At 39.1% G+C, this 27,776-nt stretch overlaps 1 protein-coding gene across 2 annotated transcripts; it reads right to left on the reverse strand.

The window, feature by feature from the left end:
• Window positions 1-1,443: 1,443 nt before the first annotated feature.
• On the reverse strand, window positions 1,444-27,761 carry LOC117331854 (coadhesin-like). Of its 2 annotated transcripts, XM_033890803.1 has the most exons (12): window positions 27,105-27,761; window positions 17,208-17,344; window positions 16,963-17,041; window positions 16,450-16,596; window positions 15,817-15,987; window positions 13,651-13,821; window positions 13,187-13,360; window positions 12,704-12,880; window positions 11,746-11,877; window positions 3,101-3,172; window positions 2,707-2,783; window positions 1,444-2,454 (listed from the first exon to the last, which is right to left on the reverse strand). In XM_033890803.1, exons 1-12 carry the CDS (start codon window positions 27,175-27,177, stop codon window positions 2,419-2,421), a joined length of 1,446 nt encoding a protein of 481 aa, XP_033746694.1. In that variant the 5' UTR covers window positions 27,178-27,761; the 3' UTR covers window positions 1,444-2,418. The 2 variants fall into 2 exon arrangements, with proteins under 2 accessions (XP_033746694.1, XP_033746695.1); XM_033890804.1 differs by lacking the exon at window positions 11,746-11,877 and having other exon boundaries at window positions 27,105-27,757.
• Between the last annotated feature and the right edge of the window lie 15 nt (window positions 27,762-27,776).

Below are 27,776 nucleotides of genomic sequence, written 5' to 3' on the forward strand. Positions count from 1 at the left end.
AACAAATATTGACAAAAACTGGCAATATGTATCAACATGTATTTATTTTAAGAACCAAAATAGTGTTTGAAAAATCTTATTATCAATGTATGCATATATTTTGCTTGATACCAATATTGGTACTTTTTTCACAGTTGAAGGGAGGGGAGCCATTCTGAACCATTCAATAGAACTTTGTAATCAAATAAAACAAGGACTTACTTTTTCACTTTGAATATTATCAATCATGATGCTAACATCTTGGCTGTGTTCTATTTAGTTGTTAATGGAGTACTGACTGTTTCTGTTAAATGTTCATATTTTTCTTTATACATGTACATTTATGGTTTTCTTTCAAGTACTATGTGGTGTGAATGCATAATTGTGTTACATAATAAAATGTTTGATGATGTGTTTTAAACTGCCGAATACAAGTAATCATGACAAAAAAAGTGATAAACTTGCAGCTGATGATATGCTACTTTCCAATATATGTTACTACTAATTGCACTATACACGTTTGTTAAAGGGAGATAACTCTCAGGTAACAAATGTATAATACATATATGTATCGGGTAGTATACACCCTTAAGGCAAGAAGTATGCACTGGAACCATCAATGTAATCATCAGATATCACAAGCTTTCAAATACAAATGATCATTTTGGAACAACTTGTCAATAGACATGGTATATATTGCTATTTTTCTCAATATTTGAATTAGATGCAGCATCATTTGATTGTGATATTTCTTTTGAGGAACAAAAGTAAACTACTTGTTTAACATTTATGCTATTAAAATTAACTTCAACTGTTAAAAAGTGTTGGATCTTTTTACTCAAATTACTTCGTTATTGTGCTCTGTCCATATTAGTCGTGTCTGCAAACAATATCTTGTAATAAGGCATGAACCATGGTTTATCCTTCCAGAAATTCAGACCAGATGGTCACCCTCTTGGGAAAATGGAAACATTTTATCTCAATATATAGCTACTTTACAATTAATAGTATGAAAACACATCATTTACTTTTATGAGTTGTGTCTTAGACCTACACCATCTGTAATGGTGCTTTACTAGATGAGATGATGGAACAAAAACATGATATTCCTTTGAGTCATGGTTGGTTCTAATGAAAATTCTGGCCTTTATGACATTCAAAATGAATGTTATAGTGACCATCTTGGAAACTCATGGTAACTGCTGCTTTCCTTGAACATAAGTTTATACATTGCCTGGAAACCACATTGCAAATTACACTAAAGCATAGTATGAAATTATGAATGGCACGGCTACAGTTCCTTTATGATGTAGTGTTTTGAAGATATAGTCAATTTTTGAAAAAAATGTTTCAAATGAGTTTATGCAGCAAAACTGAGCTACTTGAATTGATGGAATGCTTCATAAGCAAACTTGGATCAACACATTGGTATCACCCATCTGCTGAAAAATGTATAACACAAAATCGACTTTTAGCATACTTTATTTTTTTCAAATCTTCCGTCAAGTACTGGTATCTCTCACAATACATTGGCAATAATAACCATTACACACATAGGTTATATATGTTGTTTAAGTAACAAAGTTATTTTTAAATCGATAATAGCCTAGGCATTTTTGTCTACAGCACTGGTACAGCAGCCAAATCCAAAGCTGGATTTAAGGGGATCAATATGACTTTTTATTGACATGCTTGTGTTTCCCAAAGATGATTAACACTAGGACTGAAACTTTATGAAAAATCTCCAGAAGACCATGTAATGATTATTCATATTCTATGAGGATTTTACACAGAGCGTTCATAACAGAAAGCTTTTGGTTTTGCTAGAGTTGTCTCCCTTCAATATATATTTTGGAGCGAGACTGCCAAGAAGCTTTGTCAACTGGATAACGAACATTACACAAATAACACTAACTGATAACTTCAAGTAAGACAAAAAATTAAAACAAGGCATTTGAACTAAATGTTAATTATTATATATATTACAAAATGAAATTACATATCACAACAATATAACTTGTCCATGGTAATGTTCCGGTTTCAAACACATTATCGGGGTATGAAACATTTATACAGATAGTATTTAAAACATACAATACTACTATCTACAGACCAGGAATGTCCTATTACCGACCACCGGTTCCCCTGGTTCGTGCAGGTTGTGGTATTTTGAAATGTTTGCACTGGAATGCTCTTGTACGATTGCACTAGTAGTTCCCTGGCGGTAGAAAACAAGTTTGCGCCATGGATATGAAGACCACCGCCCTTATTCTTCCCATTGAATCTTTTATATCAGCATTCCATATGCTTCTGCTCTGGAGCATGTCACGACACACTGTGATTTATATGTATATTACTGCCTCTTCTTGGAAATGGTATGTTCTAAAGAACCATTCAGGTAGAAATGGTCTATTAATCCGAATGTCCATTAAAAGGGACTTACAGGTCCGTCGTCACAGTCTTCGGATCTTCTTCCTGAAGCGAAAAACCTCCACTTGTTTTAATTGGACATAATAGCTCATAACCCTTCCTCTCCTCTGTAGATGGTTTCAAAACACATTACTGCAAATATTGGACTGCTTAATCATTTTACAAAATCATCGATTACTGTTTGACATTGCTGATTAAAACGTAGCCGTTAACTAGAAATAATTACACTTGAGTTTCGCTTTCAATGAAATTAAGAAAAGACGTAAAAATAACCGTTTTATTGCCATGGAAACTTACCTGGTCACCGTTTGGTTTACTTCCATCGCCCGAGCCGAAAAGGTCCGCTCCGCTACTCCCTGTCCGGCCACCATCACCTGGACATAAACAAATTGGGAGTTACGTGTACGTGCTTACAGGACGACGAACACTAATTCATCAAATTTCTTGGATTTAGGGCGAGTAAAACCAAACGGATGCGGATGTTCTAGATTTAGAATACGAATTCGCTTATACTAAACCTAGCGTTTCCATTTCTGAAGAAAATGACATGCGCAGTGTTTTTTTTTTGTTTTTTTTTTATAAAACTATGATATTTTGTTGTCTGAAGATAAATACCTGGTATCCACATAATTGATGTACGTCAGATTAAGCATAAATACTGTGCCGTTACTTTCTGGCATTGATATATTACCTCCTGGAAAAAACTCTGACAATCCCCTACATGGTGGAACGTTGACACATTCCCGAACCTCAAAACTCTCCCCTGTAAAGAAAATAAACATTTTTATCTCTTTTATTAACATCCTATTTATTACGGACATAAACATGTATAAAATCACGGGATTATGCGAAAACCGGAAATTTGGAGTAAGGATGAAAGATATGCACCAGTATTATAAATTCGCCACATCACACGCAGTGAGTTATGTAAGGATCGGGCCCCGCTTTCACGAAACTTCTCAATTCTCAATTCTCAATTCTTAATTCTCAATTCTCAAGCTAAGTACGTACTTAGCTGAGAAGTTCTTAAAAATGGCTTTCACAAACACGTTCTTAAATATTTGAGAACGTTCTCAGCTAAGAACGTATTATTTGGTCCGTAAGCGGCTTCGCAGGGAACTCTTTTGTGAAAGAAGACGCGATTGTTAAAAAAAACTACGGGAGCAATGGTATAACGATTCGGAGGTAAGTGTCTTAATATTTAGGCCTACACATGCATTACATACACGCAATTGTATTTTGTCTACTTGGTACATATCAAATAATAGAGCTATGGCGTACAGGAATCGCTTCCAGTGCGTATAGCGCGGAACGGGGTTGGCATGTAGGGGTAAACTGGACGGAATGCAGAAATACCACTCGATCTCGTGGAAGACGTTTTGATGAGTGAGGATGTACTGTACTGTACTGTACAGTGGACACCTGTACATGTATATGATACACATGTACTGTACTGTACAGTGGACACCTGTATATGATACACATGTACTGTACTGTACAGTGGGCACCTGTATTTGTATAGAGAAGCTCCTCTTACATGATAAACAGGTACAGTGAACCTGTTATATAACTACTGTAGTTGGTTAATAGGACATGGCATTAACTTAAAACTTTTCCTTTTATCTTTTTCAGGTGTACAGCCTTCATGCATCTGCAGTGGATTATTTCATTGTGGCAGATCCCAGGCCACCTTGCTACATAGCTGGTTATATGAAAATTGGCATCACATGTTGTCTGAATAAAGAATTGCATGACAGTGGATATCTGTTAATTTCTTTTATGAAAAAAGTTGATAAACACAAATAAAGATACACTCTAGTTACTGTATATTGATAACATAACAAATTCAAAAGTATCAATAGAAATTTAAATTTTTACTATGATACATAAGTTATAGGCCAGTATATGTAATGTTAATTTGGTTTGTTTTTGGCTAATTTTCAATTTTAAAAAGATAAGAAAACTCTAATTTCTTGCATTTTAGGGCATAATACCCATTTTTTGTGACAAAGACTTTTTTTGGTCATGTATTCTGATAAATGTTCCATTCATGCATGCAACTATATGCAAAGCCATTTGTGTTTTCACTTATTTAATTCCTGTAGGCCTACATGTATTTAAATACATATCTGTACTCTTAAATATTGATATTTATTTCAATACAGATTTCTGTATTTTGTCAACAAATAGAGATATCTGAAATACATGGGTAAAAACTAAAATGACTTTATGGCAATTAAGCCATGTGGGTTTTACCTATTTTAATTTGGGTATATATTTCAATTGAGATAGATCCATTCAAATACATATATTTTTCATAATTAGAGACTTCTGTATTAAAGTACAGATACATGATGTATCTTTATATAATTTATTAAAATACAGCTTTATTTAACACAAAATAGAGATATCTCTATTTAAAATTCAGAATTATGTAGATGCATTTAGAAATGGAGATTATAACCTGTTTTAAATACAGTGTACAGTTATTTTTAGTTTAATTAGATACACCTTTAATTTTAACTACATAGATATATAGTTCAGATAAGGATATCTGAACTAAATGGGTAAAAGATATCAAATGGGTAAATAATGTAGCAATGAAATATGAAACAAAGAATTTAAGGTTTGCACTCAAATTTGCAATCTGATTAAAATCAGCTGTTACATGGCTACGTTTACTATGCACTACGCCTGATCCGTAAACGTAGCCATGTAACAGCTGATTTTAATCAGATTGTCAAATTTGAAATATGGAATATATTTGGAAATAGCATTTAAAATTTTATCACTCGTACATAAGGCTTACAATACACTGAAGATATATATATATATTTTTTGAAATATTTAGGCATATAATGTAATAAATGTATACAGTAATTCAATTGAAAAATATACAATTTAATAAATACAAGTTTAATTTAGCCATATAGATGGAAAGTAACTCTTACGAAACCTGACATTCTTTCCTTCTTTGAAGTGAATTTATGTGAATATTTCCGTACCTATATTGTCTTGAAATGTTTTATTTTAGTTACGAAACATATTTTATTGACAGTACGTGTTGATGTAGTAACAACTAACTGTGGTGTTTGATGTCGTAGTCGCGCTAGCCTACTTTACGATTGTGAAGGTGGATGTTGGAGCTGTGTTGTCCACTACCGCATTTATTACTACAGCGATATGTAGGTCGCCGGTAGACGGCTCTTGCAGTTTGAAAGTTTGTTAGTAAGGGCAAATTTGTTGCAAATAAACTGGTTTAGGTTTGGGTTTATGGTTTAAACCTGGTTTTCAAAACGGTTTGTAAACTAAAACTGGTTTGCTCTCGAGAAACAAATGCGAAATTCTAGTTTTCAATATGGTGTCTTTGGGAGAAAAAGCTTCAGAGCAGTATTTGAAACGTTAATACCTCCTGAACGCACAAAAAATCCCCGAATCCCAAATTATGTTGAAGACATACTTCCACAATTCAATGCAATGACAAACACAAGGGAACACTGTCATACCAATGGGAAAACAATTATTAATATTTATAATTTATATTTTATTTGTCCAGTGAAATGACACTACAAGCCATAGCTGGCAAGTTTGGAGTACGTAGCGCACTTCAAGAGCACATTCTGCATGTTGACAACATTCGCCATCTTGTTTTCAGAAACGAAACCTTCCAAACCACAACCGGTGGTGGTTTGAATGGTTTAATAAACTAGTTTAGGTTTATCAGAAACAAATGAATGAACCGGTTTCAGTTTAAATGTGGTTTGAAACTGGTTTACTCAACAAATGGAAAGTTTACAGAACCGGTTCGAAACTAAAACTGGTTTTAGGAGAACAAATTCGCCCTTAGTATTTGTGTTGACGGGAAGATGATGGAAAGTCTGAAATGTGGCAAGGATAAATACAACCTCAATGATGCACCTTGACACGGTCGACTACGACACCCAAAGATTATCGGCCAATGCAAGTAAAGAAAGCTTGTTGCGAAGGGACGGGCATTGCTCACTCCAGCATTTGTCGAATGAGTAACAAAATACATGTTTTTACAGGCTGAAATCGATTCCTGTCGTATATATATATATGCCCTAGTATGGCAATGTTTTCAATGTATATGCAGACAACGGAATATATCTATGCACGACGATGGGTCAGTCGCCGCCGCAGACGACGAGGAAGTTTACGTACGTTCGCCATATTTAAGAACGAGATCACAGACTTAAGCATGCTTAGGACCGTTCTCAAATATCGGCCCGTTCTCAACTTAAAATCTGAGAATTGAGAATTAAGAAGTTTTGTGAAAGCCGAGTTTTGAGCATATGCTTAAAGTTAAGCATGTACTCAGAGTTAAGCATTGAGAACGGACTTAAGAAGTTTCGTGAAAGCGGGGCCGGGGCACAATGACGAGCTACCACATCAATACGTGGGTGGGCGAGAGTCCAAGTTTCCCCAAATGTAATGAATCTTCATGTTGCGTGTGAGAGGACACGGATTGAAATAAACATCCCATTTTCACAAATTCTTCAATCGCATTAGTGTGGACGTCTTTAAATCAAAACCAATTTAGAGTAAGTTTAGAAATGTATTAAGCATCACAGCACGAAACGGCGTACTACAACACCCATCTTAACCCGGAAAATATTTACTATCAACCTCTGTCCTTACCCCAGATTGATCACACTAGCACAACCCCACCTCTTCTACAATGGCGATATGACGCTCCTTACCTGAGCAGCCCTGCCCTCCCGTGTTGGGCACGGGACATTCGCATTTCCGCTGCCGCACCTGCATGGAACTCAAACCTGTACATGTAGCAGTGCACGCGGACCAGCTGAGCCAATTACACCAATTACCTTGAACTGAATAACAGGTAAAACAATGGAGAATTTGTCTTGTATATTATGAAAGATTCAGTACATCACACACGATATGAAATAAAGGATTCGGTACATCACACACGGTATGTTATAGTACATCACACACGGTATGTTATAAAGGATTCAGTACTTCACACACGGTATGTTATAGAGGATTCAGTACATCACACACGGTATGTTATAGAGGATTCAGTACATCACACACGGTATGTTATAGTACATCACACGGTATGTTATAGTACATCACACACGGTATGTTATAAAGGATTCAGTACATCACACACGGTATGTTATAGTACATCACACACGGTATGTTATAAAGGATTCAGTACATCACACACGGTATGTTATAGTACATCACACACGGTATGTTATAGTACATCACACACGGTATGTTATAGTACATCACACACGGTATGTTATAAAGGATTCAGTACATCACACACGGTATGTTATAGTACATCACACACGGTATGTTATAGTACATCACACACGGTATGTTATAGTACATCACACACGGTATGTTATAAAGGATTCAGTACATCACACACGGTATGTTATAAAGGATTCAGTACATCACACACGGTATGTTATAGTACATCACACACGGTATGTTATAGAGGATTCAGTACATCACACACGGTATGTTATAAAGGATTCGGTACATCACACACGGTATGTTATAGTACATCACACACGGTATGTTATAGTACATCACACACGGTATGTTATAGTACATCACACACGGTATGTTATAGTACATCACACACGGTATGTTATAAAGGATTCAGTACATCACACACGGTATGCTATAGAGGATTCAGTACATCACACACGGTATGCTATAGTACATCACACACGGTATGTTATAGTACATCACACACGGTATGTTATAGTACATCACACACGGTATGTTATAAAGGATTCAGTACATCACACACGGTATGTTATAAAGGATTCAGTACATCACACACGGTATGTTATAGTACATCACACACGGTATGTTATAGTACATCACACACGGTATGTTATAGTACATCACACACGTATGTTATAGAGGATTCAGTACATCACACACGGTATGTATAAAGGAATTCAGTACATCACACACGGTATGTTATAGTACATCACAACGGTATGTTATAGTACATCGACACACGGTCTGTTATAGTACATCACACACGGTATGTTATAGAGGATCAGTACACACACGGTATGTTATAGTACATCACACACGGTATGTTATAGTACATCACACACGGTATGTTAAAGTCAGTACATCACACACGGTATGTTATAAAGGGATTCAGTACATCACACACGGTATGTTATAAAGGATTCAGTACATCACACACGGTATGTTATAGTACATCACACACGGTATGTTATAGAAAATTTTTCCCCCAGGGTTTTAAAATAGCATTGTAAATCGTTTACATGCTACGTTACTAACACGCCTGATCGTAACCTAGAAGTAACTTTTTTATAAGTAATTTAAAGGATAGATTTGGAAATACTTTAAATTTCCCGCTACTACGTATATTATTGAAAATATACAATTTAATAAATACAAGTTTAATTTAGCCATATAGATGGAAAGTAACTCTTACGAAACCTGACATTCTTTCCTTCTTTGAAGTGAATTTATGTGAATATTTCCGTACCTATATTGTCTTGAAATGTTTTATTTTAGTTACGAAACATGTTTTATTGACAGTACGTGTTGATGTAGTAACAACTAACTGTGGTGTTTGATGTCGTAGTCGCGCTAGCCTACTTTACGATTGTGAAGGTGGATGTTGGAGCTGTGTTGTCCACTACCGCATTTATTAGCCCACCATCATCAGATGGTGGGCTATTCAAATCGCCCTGCGTCCGTGGTCCGTCGTCCGTCCCTCCGTCCGTCCGTAAACAATTCTTGTTATCGCTAATCCTCAGAAAGTACTTTAGGGATCTTTCTCAAATTTCATATGTGGGTTCCCCTTGGTGCCTAGTTATGCATATTGCATTTTGAGACCAATCGGAAAACAACATGGCCGACAGGCAGCCATCTTGGATTTTGACAATTGAAGTTTGTTATCGCTATTTCTGAGAAAACACTGAAGGGATCTTTCTCAAATTTCATATAAAGGTTCCTCTTGGTGCCTAGTTATGCATATTGCATTTTGAGACCAATTGGAAAACAACATGGCCGACAGGCAGCCATCTTGTATTTTGACAATTGAAGTTTGTTATCGCTATTTCTGAGAAAACACTGAAGGGATCTTTCTCAAATTTCATATGTAAGCTCCCCTTGGTGCCTAGTTATGCATATTGCATTTTGAGACCAATCGGAAAACAACATGGCCGACAGGCAGCCATCTTGGATTTTGATAATTGAAGTTTGTTATCACTATTTCTGAGAAAGCACTGAAGGGATCTTTCTCAGATTTCATATGTGGGTTCCCCTTGGTGCCTAGTTATGCATATTGCATTTTGAGACCAATCGGAAAACAACATGGCCGACAGGCAGCCATCTTGGATTTTGACAATTGAAGTTTGTTATCGCTATTTCTGAGAAAGTGCTGAAGGGATCTTTCTCAAATTTCATATGTAGGTTCCTCTTGGTGCCTAGTTATGCATATTGCATTTTGAGACCAATCGGAAAATAACATGGCCGACAGGCAGCCATCTTGGATTTTGACAATTGAAGTTTGTTATCGCTATTTCTGAGAAAGTGCTGAAGGGATCTTTCTCAAATTTCATATGTAGGTTCCCCTTTGTGCCTAGTTATGCTTATTGCATTTTGAGACCAATCGGAAAACAACATGGCCAACTGGCAGCCATCTTCGATTTTGACAATTGAAGTTTGTTATCGCTATTTCTCAGAAAGTACTGAAGGGATCTTTCTCAAATTTCATATATAGGTTCCCCTTGGTGCCTAGTTATGCATATTACATTTTGTGACCTATCGGAAAACAACATGGCCGACAGGCAGCCATCTTAGATTTTGACAATTGAAGTTTGTTATCGCTATTTCTAAGAAAGTGCTGAAGGGATCTTTCTCAAATTTCATATGTAGGTTCCCCTCGGTGCCTTGTTATGCATATTGCATTGCTGAAGGGATCTTTCTGAAATTTCATTTGTAGGTTGCCCTCTGTGCCTAGTTGTGCATATTGGATTTTGAGACCAGTCAGAAAACAACCTGCCCGACAGGCAGCCATCTTGTATTTTGACAATTAAAGTTTGTTATCGCTATTTTACAGAAGGTACTGAAGGGATCTTTCTCAAATTTCATATGTAGGTTCCCCTTGGTCCCTGGTGTAGCATTTTGGGACCAATCCGAAAACAACAGACAGCCATTATCGCTAAATCTTAAATTTTATATATAGGTTCCCCTTGTTTGAAAAGTACTAGAGGGCTGTTTCTGAACTTACACAGATTAGTAAGACTTAGAGGAAGGGAAAAGTAGAGAAAAGATCAATCTGACATAGAACCTATAAAGATCATTCAATGGTGGGCGCCAAGATCCCTCTGGGATCTCTTGTTACTACAGCGATATGTAGGTCGCCGGTAGACGGCTCTTGCAGTTTGAAAGTTTGTTAGTAAGTATTTGTGTTGACGGGAAGATGATGGAAAGTCTGAAATGTGGCAAGGATAAATACAACCTCAATGATGCACCTTGACACGGTCGACTACGACACCCAAAGATTATCGGCCAATGCAAGTAAAGAAAGCTTGTTGCGAAGGGACGGGCATTGCTCACTCCAGCATTTGTCGAATGAGTAACAAAATACATGTTTTTACAGGCTGAAATCGATTCCTGTCGTATATATATATATGCCCTAGTATGGCAATGTTTTCAATGTATATGCAGACAACGGAATATATCTATGCACGACGATGGGTCAGTCGCCGCCGCAGACGACGAGGAAGTTTACGTACGTTCGCCATATTTAAGAACGAGATCACAGACTTAAGCATGCTTAGGACCGTTCTCAAATATCGGCCCGTTCTCAACTTAAAATCTGAGAATTGAGAATTAAGAAGTTTTGTGAAAGCCGAAGTTTTGAGCATATGCTTAAAGTTAAGCATGTACTCAGAGTTAAGCATTGAGAACGGACTTAAGAAGTTTCGTGAAAGCGGGGCCGGGGCACAATGACGAGCTACCACATCAATACGTGGGTGGGCGAGAGTCCTAAGTTTCCCCAAATGTAATGAATCTTCATGTTGCGTGTGAGAGGACACGGATTGAAATAAACATCCCATTTTCACAAATTCTTCAATCGCATTAGTGTGGACGTCTTTAAATCAAAACCAATTTAGAGTAAGTTTAGAAATGTATTAAGCATCACAGCACGAAACGGCGTACTACAACACCCATCTTAACCCGGAAAATATTTACTATCAACCTCTGTCCTTACCCCAGATTGATCACACTAGCACAACCCCACCTCTTCTACAATGGCGATATGACGCTCCTTACCTGAGCAGCCCTGCCCTCCCGTGTTGGGCACGGGACATTCGCATTTCCGCTGCCGCACCTGCATGGAACTCAAACCTGTACATGTAGCAGTGCACGCGGACCAGCTGAGCCAATTACACCAATTACCTTGAACTGAATAACAGGTAAAACAATGGAGAATTTGTCTTGTATATTATGAAAGATTCAGTACATCACACACGATATGAAATAAAGGATTCGGTACATCACACACGGTATGTTATAGTACATCACACACGGTATGTTATAAAGGATTCAGTACTTCACACACGGTATGTTATAGAGGATTCAGTACATCACACACGGTATGTTATAGAGGATTCAGTACATCACACACGGTATGTTATAGTACATCACACACGGTATGTTATAGTACATCACACACGGTATGTTATAGTACATCACACACGGTATGTTATAAAGGATTCAGTACATCACACACGGTATGTTATAAAGGATTCAGTACATCACACACGGTATGTTATAGTACATCACACACGGTATGTTATAGAGGATTCAGTACATCAAACACGGTATGTTATATAGGATTCAGTACATCACACACGGTATGTTATAAAGGATTCGGTACATCACACACGGTATGTTATAGTACATCACACACGGTATGTTATAAAGGATTCAGTACATCACACACGGTATGTTATAGAGGATTCAGTACATCACACACGGTATGTTATAGTCATAGGTATTTAGTACATCACACACGGTATGTTATAGAGGATTCAGTACATCACACACGGTATGTTATAGTACATCACACACGGTATGTTATAGTACATCACAGACGGTATGTTATAGAGGATTCAGTACATCACACACGGTATGTTATAGTACATCACACACGGTATGTTATAGTACATCGCACACGGTATGTTATAGTACATCACACACGGTATGTTATAAAGGAATCAGTACTTACTAGGGCAGTTGATAGTGTTGACACACCTCTGCTCTTCCTTGTGTCGGCCCACACAGGGCCTCCCACCGAATTTGGGGCGGGGACTTGTACAACTCCTGGACCGAAGTTGTATACCTTCCTGACATCTTGCTGCACGACACCGACCGAAGTCAGTCCACGATGACCAGCCTCCATTTCCTGTAAATCATTATTTTAATCACACTGAAATTGTATTGCGGATAGTATAAAGCAGAGAATTTGTGATTGATAAGATGTACTGTCATAGTCACATTCAAATAATTAACAGGTATTACATTACATACAGGGACCCGGTATTTGGCTCCTGTAAAATACCACTATGCGTTAAAAGTCAACTAGTATTGATATTTTAGATTATTCTAGTATTGAATAGAAAAGTATTGCGTCGTTCTGTGGCAATTTCATGTCTTGGCCATTAATACATGTTGGCTGTATGTTTCAAAATTATTCCTCATATGAACGTACTTGGACACGGTCGACCAGCGTCACAGCGCAGCGCCTCCTCCGACTGCCCCTGACACATGCGTCCGCCGAACAAGGGGCGTGGACTATTACACTCCCGTGTTCTGGTCCTCTGACCAATCCCACACATGACTGGACAGTTGTTCCACGATCCCCATAGTGACCAACCTCCGTGTTCTGTAAAAGAAATGTTAATACTTAACCAGCGTTTCACATATTTCATGTTTTCTGCAAAAGGCAAAATACATGTACTTCTATTGCCGATGCTGTTTCCATACAACTATTTGTAAAAGGAAAAAATAATGAAAACTCTTGCCCACGCCGGGACTCGAACTAGAGACCACTTCCTAATCTCTAACCGTACACCCAATGTACACGCTAGATGTAATTTTCCATTTGCTGTACACGAGAAGTGATCTCTGCTCTACATCATTATTCTAACTTGACCTATCGTTCTGCTGACTCACGTGGACATTGTCGGTTGGTACATCTCCTAGAGTCTCTGCTCGATCCGGGACAGGACTTCCCCCCGTGCAGGGGGGTCGGGTTGTCACACTCTCGTGCTCTAGTCATCGTGCCCGTCCCACACGTCACACTGCACAGGCTGTAATGGGACCACGCCCCCCAGCTACCGTCAACTGTCATAATGAAGGAGAAAGAATCGTTGAATGTATTTATGAATGTCACTGTAAACTGAATATATATGATTTATTACATCAAATGGGATCAAAACCGGTTAAGAATTACGACCAGACTTATAGAAATGGACTATTTTCAACGCGGTTCCATTTTCACCGTTACATCGGTCGTGACTTTCAGGCGGAAAAGGTTCCCGAACAAATAATATCATAATCATTGTGACGTCACAGTCCGATGAGCATTTGTTACGTCATAAGATTGATTAGATTACGGGAACGAATGTAGTCACTGTGGGACACTGTTGTTGTCGCTCGCTAGTGATCCATATACTGGAACCAAATCCAAAATGAACAGCATTGTTCTACAATTCCATCATTTCGGCAAACCCAGGAAGCTGAAAGGGATGGATCCGCAGTGCTTCAAAGCCTTGGCGGATCTATATAGTCAGATAGATTACACAGACCTCGACCGAGCGGTTCCTTGGAGTTTCCGACACAGATTCATGCCGAATAACTCACGTGGTGCTTTTAAAGAAGTCAAGGACCAATCCAGAAGCGATACACCCCGACAAAACAACAATATATTACATCCATATGACGAATCGTGTTCCAGCAAAACAGACTGTAAACAATGGCTACCTCAAGGTAGCAATGGGCAGGTACAAAGCTTCTACGAATGTGGTCAAAATCTTGATACAGAAGAACAAGACCTTGGTAAAGAACTACGGAGACTACTGGAAAGAAGCCGCTTTTTAGTTGAAAACACGAAAATGGTATTAGATGAATGTTCGAAAAGTAATGAAAGTTTATCTAAACAGGCGTTGACGTTGAAAAGAGAGGACAAACCCGATTCTCAAATGGCCGCCGAAAGCAGAAGTGACACTTCATGTTGTCCTGGTTCAGAAGATTCGTATGATATATTCATAAAGCAACATGTTGATGCCGGATCAGATACAGAGTCTACTGACTCTCTGGAACAAGATTTCATGTCTGTCCTGCACAGAATTCGCGCGAATGTGCAAATAAAGAAGGAGGAAACAGAACGTGCACCAGAGGATGTTAAACATCCACATGAACCGTCCGAGGTATTGGTGCCAAAAGATTTCTTTACGGAACAAGATTTCCAGAAGATGTTGGAGAGGCATCACGGGAGAGACGCTACTCCGAGATATGTTGATCCCGTCAAAGTTGCCATGTTTCAAAAACTGCAATCTTTGCAACGAACGTACGTAGAAAAGATCGAACATTTCCCGATTTGGTTCCTTGAGATTTTCTTCTCCAGACAAAAGCTAACAATCAAATTAAAGCCAAAGTTATATGCACAGCCAGACCATTGTTTACCGGAACATCGGGAGCTGGCAAATTCAAAACTACAAGTTGACATTCTTCCTAACGTCGGCAAAGGAGGTATTAAGCAGAGAGATATACGACTCGTGAAATTCACCCTACAAGAAAAACTGCATATTCCAAGGCGATATCAATGCAAGGAAAATGTTAATAGCGGTCGCAATTGGAGAAAGCTCTACTCTACCGTAGGCGCCATAGTCACCGAATGTTCTCCGGAACGAATACAGATTTCAGGAAAATTTGTGGATGAAGAAATGCAGATCAATAAACAAATAGTTTTGGTGTTTTTACATAATGACGGTGAAATATGTGGCGTTTACCGACGTGAAATGACGACTCAAAACCGATTCTTTACCTGGAAGTTTGTATACAATTTCAACTGATCACGTATACTGTCGTTTACTGTAGGCAATGCCACATTCGTGCTGCATGGAGACTGGGTCACCAACGATTGTTAAATGCAATCAAATCATAATATAGTACTCTTCGAATAAAATTCAATATTTAAATAAATAATTAAACAGCAACATTCACTTATGAAATGCCATCTATCATGGAATATCTCAAAAGAGAAACACTTGTATCAATTTGGTACGATATTTGAGAAGTTTGACCATCCACTCGCCCTCCCACCACCAGTTTACCTACTTGGACACGGATCCTCGTTACATTCTTGTTCCTCGCCTGTGCCCCCGGGACAGTCCCGGCCCCCGTGGGTGGGAGGGGGATAATTACATGTCCTTTCCCTTGTCCTAATCCCTCCCCCACAGGATTCGGAACACGAGGTCCAGCCAAACCAAGGACCCCAGTTACCGTCCACTAGAACAGAAACAAACATTAAAATAACCTGTGACGAAAAGCTCAATTGCTGAGACATATATTGGTGATTAGAAACATCGGGATTTTCAGAATCCGGAGGAACAAGTCCCCGTTAATTCTTCAACCATTATTTTGTGTCGTCTTGTCTTGTCCGTTTTGCTCAAATTGAACTTTATGTGTAATATTGTCAAATGTGCCATGGTCCTGAAAGAAACAATATAAAGTCATGCGTTTCTTCAAAAAGAATAATATTTCACGTGCAATTTTTGTTCGGAATTTACTTTGAAGCCAAAAGTCATCCTTATGTGGCATACTGTATATTCACTACACGTGCCTGTAAAATTCTAGTTCTATTGATCTAGTATCTGTGTGGTCATTTTACTTTTGTCTTTGATCTAGGTAATAAGGAGTACTTTATTTTTCGAAACTTGACAGAATGATTTCAGAATACTTTTACAATACCTGGACAGTAGAAATTTAACATGCACGGCTCAGAGTGTACGTTGTTGAAGTGGTTCTTGTCACAATCGGAACACATCCGATACCTCGACCTCCATCCGGCTCCACATGAGGTGCTGCACTCGCCCCACTCACCCCAGTCTGGCATCGCTAGGATAATAATCATTAAACTCGTAACCATTGATTATTACATGTAAACCTCTATACATGCGGCTATGAACGCAACTGGATCAGTGTCATTTTAATTCTTTTCGTCTCGCTTCCTGTATCGTAAGACGCAAACATTTACATGACGTTAGGTTGCACGGCCATGATGATACTGGCGATTTAACCTAGATTTTATTTCTGCTTATCAGGAATACTTAAACTAAGATCACGTGTGAAAGCTCTATATATTTTTAAAAGATACAAGTTTACACATTTAATGTTTACTAACGCGCTGAGTAAGTCCGGTAATATACTGTAACACCGATATTGGTGGTGGTGGTCCCGTTTGTTCTTTGCCCCGTTACTTACGTGTAGTGACGGGTGTGGTGGTGGTGGTCAGAAGAAGGCTACATGGAGTACACTTGTACTTATTCTTTCCTATCCTTTTCTGAAAAAAAAAAAAAAAAAATGAAACGGGTATGTCCGTATTTCAACGAAAATACAAATGATCAGTTTATGTTCTGTTTTAGAATCTTAAAACCGACTGTAGGTACAACATACATAATTTTAATTGTCTGTGATGTATTGTTATTTAAATTATTAATTGAACTTACTAATCTTGTGACGAACCCCTGTCCCCTTTTTGCGCAGCATTTTTCTGGTGACCCGTACTTCCGCTTATTCTTCATTGGTCCTTTACAATACTCCTTTCTTCTTCCTTTTCGATGTTTCCGGAAACATTGGAAGTTTCCTGGGAAGAAGCAATTCAAATGACGAAACATGAATGTAATCATAAAAATATGTACGTAAAAATAATTTGAGAAAATATATATAACATTGTTTTTTCTAAAACACTTATTTTTGATGGAACAGTAATCTCGCTGAACAAAGATTAGAAACAGTAAAAACCGGAGATATGAATAGCCAGTTTGTTGACGCATACGATAACTTTCGTGTTTCTTAGGAATGAAGTAATTATAAGGCATCGGTATGGTACAGGGAATGACACAAATTTTCCACCTCCATGATCCATATTATATAAACACATTAACTTGGCATCAATTCACAAACCTTGAAAATACACTGTACATTTATATGCTATGTCCCTGCGCTTGTGATGTGAGCAAAAACACTGCAAATCTGTGAACAAAAACTCGCTACCTAGACCTGACGTACTAATATGACCCGTGAAATAAACGTTTTATTTTTGTATTATATATGCAAATTACGTCTGCATGTTTACCACTAGTTTGACCGCAAGACAACATATCCTGGACATAGTGTTAAATTTAGAAAACCACAAACTAAGACTTTATTATTAGGGGACCAGGTGGAACTCTCCACGAACTTTTAATCATGGACCAACGCGAGTGCTTGCAACTTAACACCGATGTCTAAACATACTATTAGTGCTAACTTCTCTCATTTTTATCGTACTCCTCCATCTGATTCTTTGGTAACCCTGTCAAGCGAGAACACTGTTATCCGGTGATGGCGATATGAAACTCGACACTCGATTCGTATGGGACCTGGTCATATGTTTGACATATATGATGTCTGAGGCGACAACATAGGAAATGTGTGGTTAGGTGACGAACCAGTGTAGGAACAATTATTTTCATATCAGATTCGATTTTTAAAAACGGGCATATTTTCCTAAAAATTAAAACATCCCATTCGTTTTACCTGCTTGCACATGCATACTATTCCACATTATTATAGATGTCTTATCACAGGATTCGCCTCGTCTGTTAATATATCTATGGTGGCATGGATCTGCCATCACATAACGAGATAATTTTGTCAACATAGCGAGATAAATATGCCATATAGCGAGATAATAAAACGACATAGCGAGATAAAACCACCGACATAGCGAGATAATTTAATGCGTTTACGAAGTCGCTATCTCGACATCTCGCCGCATTAGATGCTACTACTGACATGGATGGGGTCACGTGACGTTGACAAGAAAAAAATCCAAAAAGATGTCGAGATAGCGACTTCATAAACGCATTAAATTATCTCGCTATGTCGGTGGTTTTATCTCGCTATGTCGTTTTATTATCTCGCTATATGGTATATTTATCTCGCTATGTTGACAAAATTATCTCGTTATGTGATGGCAGATCCATGCCACCATATATATCAAATACATATTTGTTGTATTAACAGACGAGGCGAGTTCCTGTGGTTTGATTTCATTTGAACATATTTTATTGTTAAGACAAAATTAGTTTGGGCACAAGTTTTAACAACTTATAAAAGCCCTCTCCACAATTACATATTGCAAAGATTGTGATAGCGACACAGTATACTTAAAATGATTAAAAAGAAAAGCAAAGAAGAATGACAGGAAGAAAGAAAGGTCTAGAGATATAAGAGTAAGATGAATGTTGCTCTTATATTGACTTGGCATATATATATATATATATTCTTTTTAACTTATCTAGACATCGTGAAAAATTAACAAAAAAATTCTCCTGCACAAAGAATAATTAAAAAAAAAAAAAAGATTAAACACAAAGAATAATTAAATACGAATGATTTAACAGAAATAATGATTAAACAGAAATAATGATTAAACACAAAGACTGATTAAACACGAATGATTAAAATCAAAGAATGATTAAACAAAAATAATGATTAAACAAAAATAATGATTAAACACAACGAATGATTAAACACAACGAATGATTAAACACGAATGATTAAACACAAAGAATGATTAAACAGAGATAATGATTAAACACAAAGACTGATTAAATACAAAGAATGATTAAACACGAATAATTAAACACAAAGAATGATTAAACACAACGAATGATTAAACACAAAGAATGATTAAACACAAAGAATGATTAAACACAAATGATGATTAAACACAAATTATTACGAAATATGTAAGTAAAGAAGAGGCCTCGGAATCTTAATCAAGAGGTTCAGATTATTGATAAAATTTTAACACAATATGTCAAATGTTCCTCAACTCGACTCAGATTTTTTATCAAACCGAACAGCATGGCCTATATATATACATATGATTTTTGTGTCCAACACCTATACCTGCGTGTCAAACCCTGTTGTTGTTTTCCTTTTAAATTGTTGTTAAAACCAACCTGTTATATATGACACGATCATTATTTACCAGCATGTTTTACTTTGATGGTCTGTAGGTAAGTAAATGATATATGAATCATTTTAAACTTCCTTTGTGGTTTGAGTTATGTCAACTATCCTTTTTAATCTACATAGAAGAATACATGGACTTTTGCTGTGGTATTTTGTTCCCAATGATAATGTACCTTTACACACCTAACAAGACATATATCGAGTGTATGTACAACATATCGGCTATTTCAACATTCGATACCCCCTCCCCGTCGGCCCAGTGGCCTGATCCTGATGTATACTGAACACTTAACATTACACGCTACGAAAGCGTATTGTTGCTCTTCCATCTCAAAATTTCTCGAGCTGGTATCTCGAAATTATGATAGATTATCTCGACATTTCTAGTTGGGATATCAAAATTTCGAGTCATTATCTCAAAATTTATTATTAGTGCTAGTATATCAAAATTTCGACTTATCTGAAATTTTCGACTTATCGTCCAAATGGTTCAAGTTAGTATCTCGAGTATTTGAGTTTTCTATTGCACGGAAGCGTATTAATTTACGTTTGTTTTTTGTTTGCAAACGTTAAGTGAGAATTATGCACATGTTACCAACACGTCAGAAAATAGCTGGTAGGGCAAAGAATGAAAAAGTGAGAAATTTGTAAACTTATCATTTGTTAATGTTGAGGGGAACCAAATCACAAACACACATTCATACGACGGATTCAATTAGATTTGAATGTCTGTATTCATGTAAAAAAGTTGCTGTATCGAAATACTCTGGCCCTTCCGCTAGATTTGGATGTATTTCGACAGCTTGATTGCCACAAGGGATATTTGGAACGGTTTCAGGATCCAGATGCCATTTTCATATTTGTTTCGTGTGAAAATGAAGCCGACATCCTTTATAATCACGGACGTTTTGCAATGACGAGACAGCTTGGTCGCCATCATGGACAATTGGTATACTGTATCGCCTTGCCGTGGTTTATTGACACCGGATGGGAAAGTCCGAGACGATACACGTGGGACCTCCATACATTCTAGCAATCTGTATAATTGGTTCGGACAATAAAACAACATACACGTTATCTGACACCTCGCCAGCGTGAACTGACTACCACTCCAATCATAACGGTTTGGAAAACTTAAACTACCCTGGCATTAGTAAGGTCTAAATGATTTCTGTAGATTCTTATTGGAATACTTCACTTAAAATCTTAAATATCGAAAATAAAACCTTTTGCAAAGAGCGGTTTTTACTATATAATTATCTACTTGTGATTTTGCGCAAGTATCAGCCCCCTTATCTCGATTCTGAACTGATCCGCCAGGCTCATTGAGATGACTTCTTTAACCAAACATTTCTCCACATCAACCACTCTGACATTATTCTAGCCAATATGATAATGATGATGATGATGTGTCTTTTGGATGATGATGATGATGTGTCCGGATGAAAGATGATGATGATGATGATGATGATGATGATGTATTTGGATAATGATGATGATGTGTTTTTTGGATGATGATGATATCGATGTGTCCGGATGACATGATGATGATGATGATGATGATGATGATGATGATGATGTGTCCGGATGACATGATGATGATGATGATGATGATGATGATGATATCATCATGATGATGATGATGTGTCCGGATGACATGGATAATGTGTTTGCTGGATGATGATGATGATGATGATGATGATGATGTGTCCGGATGGATGATGATGATGATGATGATGATGATGATGATGATGATGATGAACGGAAGGGAATTTAAATTAATTATTTTATTATGTACATCATATGTTGTTGATGAAAATGCTTTAAAAATACAAAAAATACAAAAAAAAATTATTCTAGCCAATAAGACAGTTTTGCTACGTGGCATGATGTGTGCACAGATGCCGATTTATTGTAAATTTTATCTATTTTACATCAGTTGCTTAAAAAGTTATACCAATTAAAATAAGATATATGCTTGTTACTGTTGAAATTAGTTACATCAACTTTGTTGACCCAGATGGAGCGCGTGATAGATCTTGTTATGGGAGGAATCCGGAGTACCGGGGGAAACCCACGTGACCTGTCAGGTTACCCTATACCTTTTCACGTTCGATCGGGGAATCGAACTACTAATCGCCTTCCTGTGTCGACAACTCTTACATCCGATTTTGGATACAGCATTCAGCGACATAGTTCTCGCTACACTTATGTGAAGTCCAATGATATTTCGGACTGTCGTGTATGATTTTATGAATTTTGTAATACTTGATACTTTCGGGAAATCCATTTATACATCAATCGTTCATTTTGTTCATACTCTTAATTGTCCTTCTTTTACAATTCCTGTTACGGTCATTGAGTTGGCGGAAGGACTGTTTACACCAAAACGGTTTCTGTGGCGTCATCTCCCTTAGTTTTGCATGGATTCCTGCGCAAGCTACATTCATGTTAAATCTAATTAAAATCTAGATGGTCATTCTCACTACGTTACAGGAACATCTAACAACATCGCATAAGGGGTCACGTTCTGATGACCTCTGAGATGTGTGTATTTCACTTTCAGGGCGAATTGTCAATTTTTCGATATCATCGGAGCAAAACATTTCATCACAGCATGTATCTGAAGCAAACCATTTCGGCCCATCATGTATATAGCTATATGCTTTGTGGGACGGAATGACTTGCAAGATTATGCAAGCTATGCACTCTAGTCATGCTAACTCGGACATATAAAAGTCACTTCCAACATTCTGGAGGTAGTCATTTGATTGGCTAATCCAAAAGGTCACCCTGACGTGACTCCTTATGGGATTTTGTTTGACCATCTAGATTTTAATTAGATTGGTTCATGTTATGGAGGGTATGTAACAATGAAAGATATTGCTTTCATTGTGTTTCATTTAATGATTCCACGACATACAAATCAATGAATCTGTATAGGATTACGCAGTGCGAATAGATATAGATCAGAGGACTGGGCACGCTTTTTTAAAATGGTTATTAAACGGCGATTGAGCAATATATTTGCGTCTAATTGAGTTCTCAGACAGCCAAGTTCGATCTGGTATACATAAATATAGACGCTGTAGCAACGTTTTATCCCTATTAGGCGAATCTCTATCGCGCGTGCTCTCTTGGTTTTAAACATGTTTATGGTACGTCAATATGACATTAGCTCCGGCGATTACTGTTAAGTCCTGTACTGTGTTCTTGGGACAACCAGACGCTAATAATTATGATACAAGCAGACGACAAACGGGTCCTAGGTTCGGTTAGAATTCTAATGAATGACAAGCTCTTGTAGAAACAAACGTTTATCAAATCGATAAGGGATCATTTTCATGCTATACGCATCAAAGTAAAGTTGTGATGCAACGAATCCCTGCTAGTAAATCAACAGACTTGTGTACAGGCGGCGTAATTTGGAGCTCGTTTGTTATAGGAAAACACTAAATTCACTTTGGCTGGTTCGATAAGGAGAACCTTTGTTAGCTTTATTGTAATATTGATTCTGTACCGCGATATTTCCGCCTGAAAACAGTACCGCGACATTGCCGTCTGATGGCATTACCACGACATTGACGACTGATGGCTGTACCGCGACATTGCTGTCTGATGGCTCTACCGCGACATTGCCGTCTGATGGCTGTACCGCGGCATTGCTGTCTGATGGCATTACCACGACATTGCCGTCTGATGGCTGTACCGCGACATTGCCGTCTGATGGCTTTACCGCGACATTGACGACTGATGGCTGTACCGCGGCATTGCTGTCTGATGGCTGTACCGCGAGACTGCCGTCTGATGGCTGTACCGCGACATTGACGACTGATGGCTGTACCGCGAGACTGCCGTCTGATGGCTGTACCGCGACATTGACGACTGATGGCTTTACCGCGACATTGACGACTGATGGCTGTACCGCGACATTGCTGTCTGATGGCTCTACCGCGACATTGCCGTCTGATGGCTGTACCGCGGCATTGCTGTCTGATGGCATTACCACGACATTGCCGTCTGATGGCTGTACCGCGACATTGCCGTCTGATGGCTTTACCGCGACATTGACGACTGATGGCTGTACCGCGGCATTGCTGTCTGATGGCTGTACCGCGAGACTGCCGTCTGATGGCTGTACCGCGACATTGACGACTGATGGCTGTACCGCGAGACTGCCGTCTGATGGCTGTACCGCGACATTGACGACTGATGGCTTTACCGCGACATTGACGACTGATGGCTGTACCGCGGCATTGCCGTCTGATGGCTGTACCGCGACATTGACGACTGATGACTGTACCGCGACATTGACGACTGATGACTGTACCGCGACATTGCTGTCTGATGGCTGTACCGCGAGACTGCCGTCTGATGGCTGTACCGCGACATTGACGACTGATGGCTGTACCGCGACATTGCTGTCTGATGGCTGTACCGCAACATTGCTGTCTGATGGCTGTACCGCGACATTGATTTCTGATGGCTGTACCGCGACATTGTTGTCTGATGGCTGTACCGCGACATTGCCGTCTGATGGCTATACCGCGACATTGCCCTACGATGATTGTACCGCGACATTACTGTCTGATGGCAGTACCGCGACATTGTTGTCTGATGGCTGTACCGCGACATTGTTGTCTGATGGCTGTACCGCGACATTGCCGTCTGATGGCTATACCGCGACATTGCCCTATGATGATTGTACCGCGACATTACTGTCTGATGGCAGTACCGCGACATTGCCGTCTGATGGCTGTACCGCGACATTGTTGTCTGATGATTGTACCGCGACATTGCTGTCTGATGGCTGTATCGCGACATTGCTCTCTGATGGCTGTACCGCGACATTGCCGTCTGATGGCTGTACCGCGACATTGTTGTCTGATGGCTGTACCGCGACATTGTTGTCTGATGGCTGTACCGCGACATTGTTGTCTGATGGCTGTACCGCGACATTGCCGTCTGATGGCTGTACCGCGAGACTGCCGTCTGATGGCTTTACCGCGACATTGCCGTCTGATGGCTGTACCGCGACATTGCTGTCTGATGGCTGTACCGCGACATTGCCGTCTGATGGCTGTACCGCGACACTGTTGTCTGATGGCTGTACCGCGACATTGTTGTCTGATGGCTGTACCGCGACATTGCCGTCTGATGGCTGTACCGCGAGACTGCCGTCTGATCGTTTTACCGCGACATTGCCGTCTGATGGCTGTTCCGCGACATTGCCGTCTGATGGCTGTACCGCGACATTGCCGTCTGATGGCTTTACCGCGACATTGCCGTCTGATGGCTGTACCGCGACATTGCTGTCTGATGGCTGTACCGCGACATTGCTGTCTGATTGCTGTACCGAGACATTGCTGTCTGATGGCTGTACCGCGACATTGCCGTCTGATGGCTGTACCGCGACATTGCTGTCTGATGGCTGTACCGCGACATTGCTGTCTGATGGCTGTACCGCGACATTGCCGTCTGATGGTAGTACCGCGACATTGCCGTCTGATGGCTGTATCGCGACACTGCCGTCTGATGGCTGTACCGCAACATTGCCGTCTGATGGTAGTACCGCGACATTGCCGTCTGATGGCTGTACCGCGACATTGCTGTCTGATGGCTGTACCGCGACATTGCTGTCTGATGGCTGTACCACGACATTGCCGTCTGATGGTAGTACCGCGACATTGCCGTCTGATGGCTGTACCGCGACATTGCCGTCTGATGGCTGTACCGCGACATTGCTGTCTGATGGCTGTATCGCGACACTGCCGTCTGATGGCTGTACCGCGACACTGCCGTCTGATGGTTGTACCGCGAGACTGCCGTCTGATGGCTTTACCGCGACATTGCTGTCTGATGGCTGTATCGCGACACTGCCGTCTGATGGCTGTACCGCGACACTGCCGTCTGATGGTTGTACCGCGAGACTACACTCTGATTGTTGTACCGCGACATTGCTGTCTGATGGCTGTACCGCGATATTGATATCTGTCAACTGTAGTTTTCCAGACGTGATGATCTGACAGCATTTGTGATTATAACGTAACAAGTCATGCCAAATGACACGGTTTTATATTGTGACATAAATCGAAACAACTTCTTTTCCAGTAGGCCATCTTTAGCTATCTTCACGCACCCCATTTGTTATCTTATCCATAACTCAGGAGATTGTCCGTTGTGAGCCCGTGTTGTTGACGGAATAATCCTTTTCCTCTTATCATCACATTTAATAGAAATGTGACTCGAGATTACCACAAACACCTACCCACAAAATCTCGGTGCTAATCCCACGAAAGTCCGCTAGGGTTAGGGTTTCTCTCTGTATGATACACTCATCCACATTTCTGTGTCGTGTATGACCATCATACCTGGTATAGTGACAACATGCATGACTATCTGTAGTTATTATTGTTTTTCATCTTAACGATCAGTATTCGGTCATGGAAAATACATCTTGTATCTATTCATGTACATGTTAAACTAACTAAACAGGTAAGGTTACACAACTCCCGAAAAAAATATGCTCCCAAATAATATAAAATAATGATAATCCCATTGTGTGTCGCAGTGCAGGTCACAATGAATATATGCAAATATGTCTTTAGAATCAACATGAATAGCAATTTACAATGCCCAGCACAACTGGAATCTTTTGCAAATAAATGAAGTAGCAAGCTAAGATATTGGCTACACTACGTATATACTTTACTATGTATATGCGTATCAAATCGAGTTTGTTTAGCAAGCAAGTTTAAATCTAGTCAGATTTTAACACAAGTTAGTGTAAAGTCTGAATATTTAAGTCGACTTTCATTGCCGTGGAGACATAAAAATACCCGACACGAGACGTTTATGTTAGTAACACACTGACTATATTGTCTATCACTATCACGGAATACATTTTATAGACTTGTATAGCTAGGATAGATCTGATATATATATCTCGTATACAATCTAAGATCTGCTATATACGTCTATAGCCTCGTTGTATGGTTAGTGATGATAAATTATCACTTTCTTAAGAATCATACTTTTAACGGTTGTTGGTTCTCGCCGTACAATTTATGGCCATCAAATTAATAATTTGAAAATTAAACGTCATCATCGTCGTCGTCATCGTCATCATCGTCTTCTTCCAGAGTTAGCCCCCACCCCCTTAATGCCCATTAGGCCTCATCGTCCACCCCTTTCAGAATCCATCAGCCAAGTGTATATACCCCACCCTGACAACCATTAGGACATCTGGACCCCCACCCCATCCCTCCCCGAAAGTCTAACCACTTTTCGTCTTTTGTTATTATTGTATATTAGATGCGATTTTATCAGTGGGACAATAGTTTATCCACATGTAAATTGACAAATGAAAATCCACTTACCTTCAACGAGTATTACTTCCATAATAATGACAATTAAAATCACTGTTATCACATGGCTATGTGTAAACTGCATGGTCTGATATGTAACGTGGACGGTATTAAAAGAGAGCGGCTAGCCACAGTAGTAAATCTGTTCACCACAAACACTGTTAACCGCTTACGGCCCGGGAGACGTCTGCTGACCGATGGCTATTTCTTAAACTGATCCTCATTAACACAGTCGGTATAATTTGTAGTAAACAGGACGCCTCCACAATCTGTCACACCCGCGCCAACAGTGCCTGTTACCGGGGATGGAGTTTTAGTCAGAGCTGGTTTGTTTTGTCAAAGATCGGTCATCCGGTTCACTTATACCTACACGTCTCTGTTGTATTTAGATATCTTCTATCTTGTTAGAAACTCCTTCCCATCTACTAAACGTATTGCCTAGTCTATTCTATAATCAATTTCAATTTGATTTCTTAATTTTAACAGACACGGGTAATGTAGATTTCCCTCATGTGTTTACATTCATCGTCTTAATCTCTGGCCGTTTCCACAGATTTCCATTTAATCCACCTGTTCATTTCTGACCGTTTCCAATCCTCGCTGATTCGATTATATTTGTTCTTATATGTCCGACACGTCCTTATGGAAAGCGACATCGAGTAATAAACTGCGATATTTCCGCGG

The sequence above is a fragment of the Pecten maximus genome, chromosome 7 (genome assembly GCF_902652985.1).
Source record: "Pecten maximus chromosome 7, xPecMax1.1, whole genome shotgun sequence".
NCBI classification, from domain to species: domain Eukaryota; kingdom Metazoa; phylum Mollusca; class Bivalvia; order Pectinida; family Pectinidae; genus Pecten; species Pecten maximus.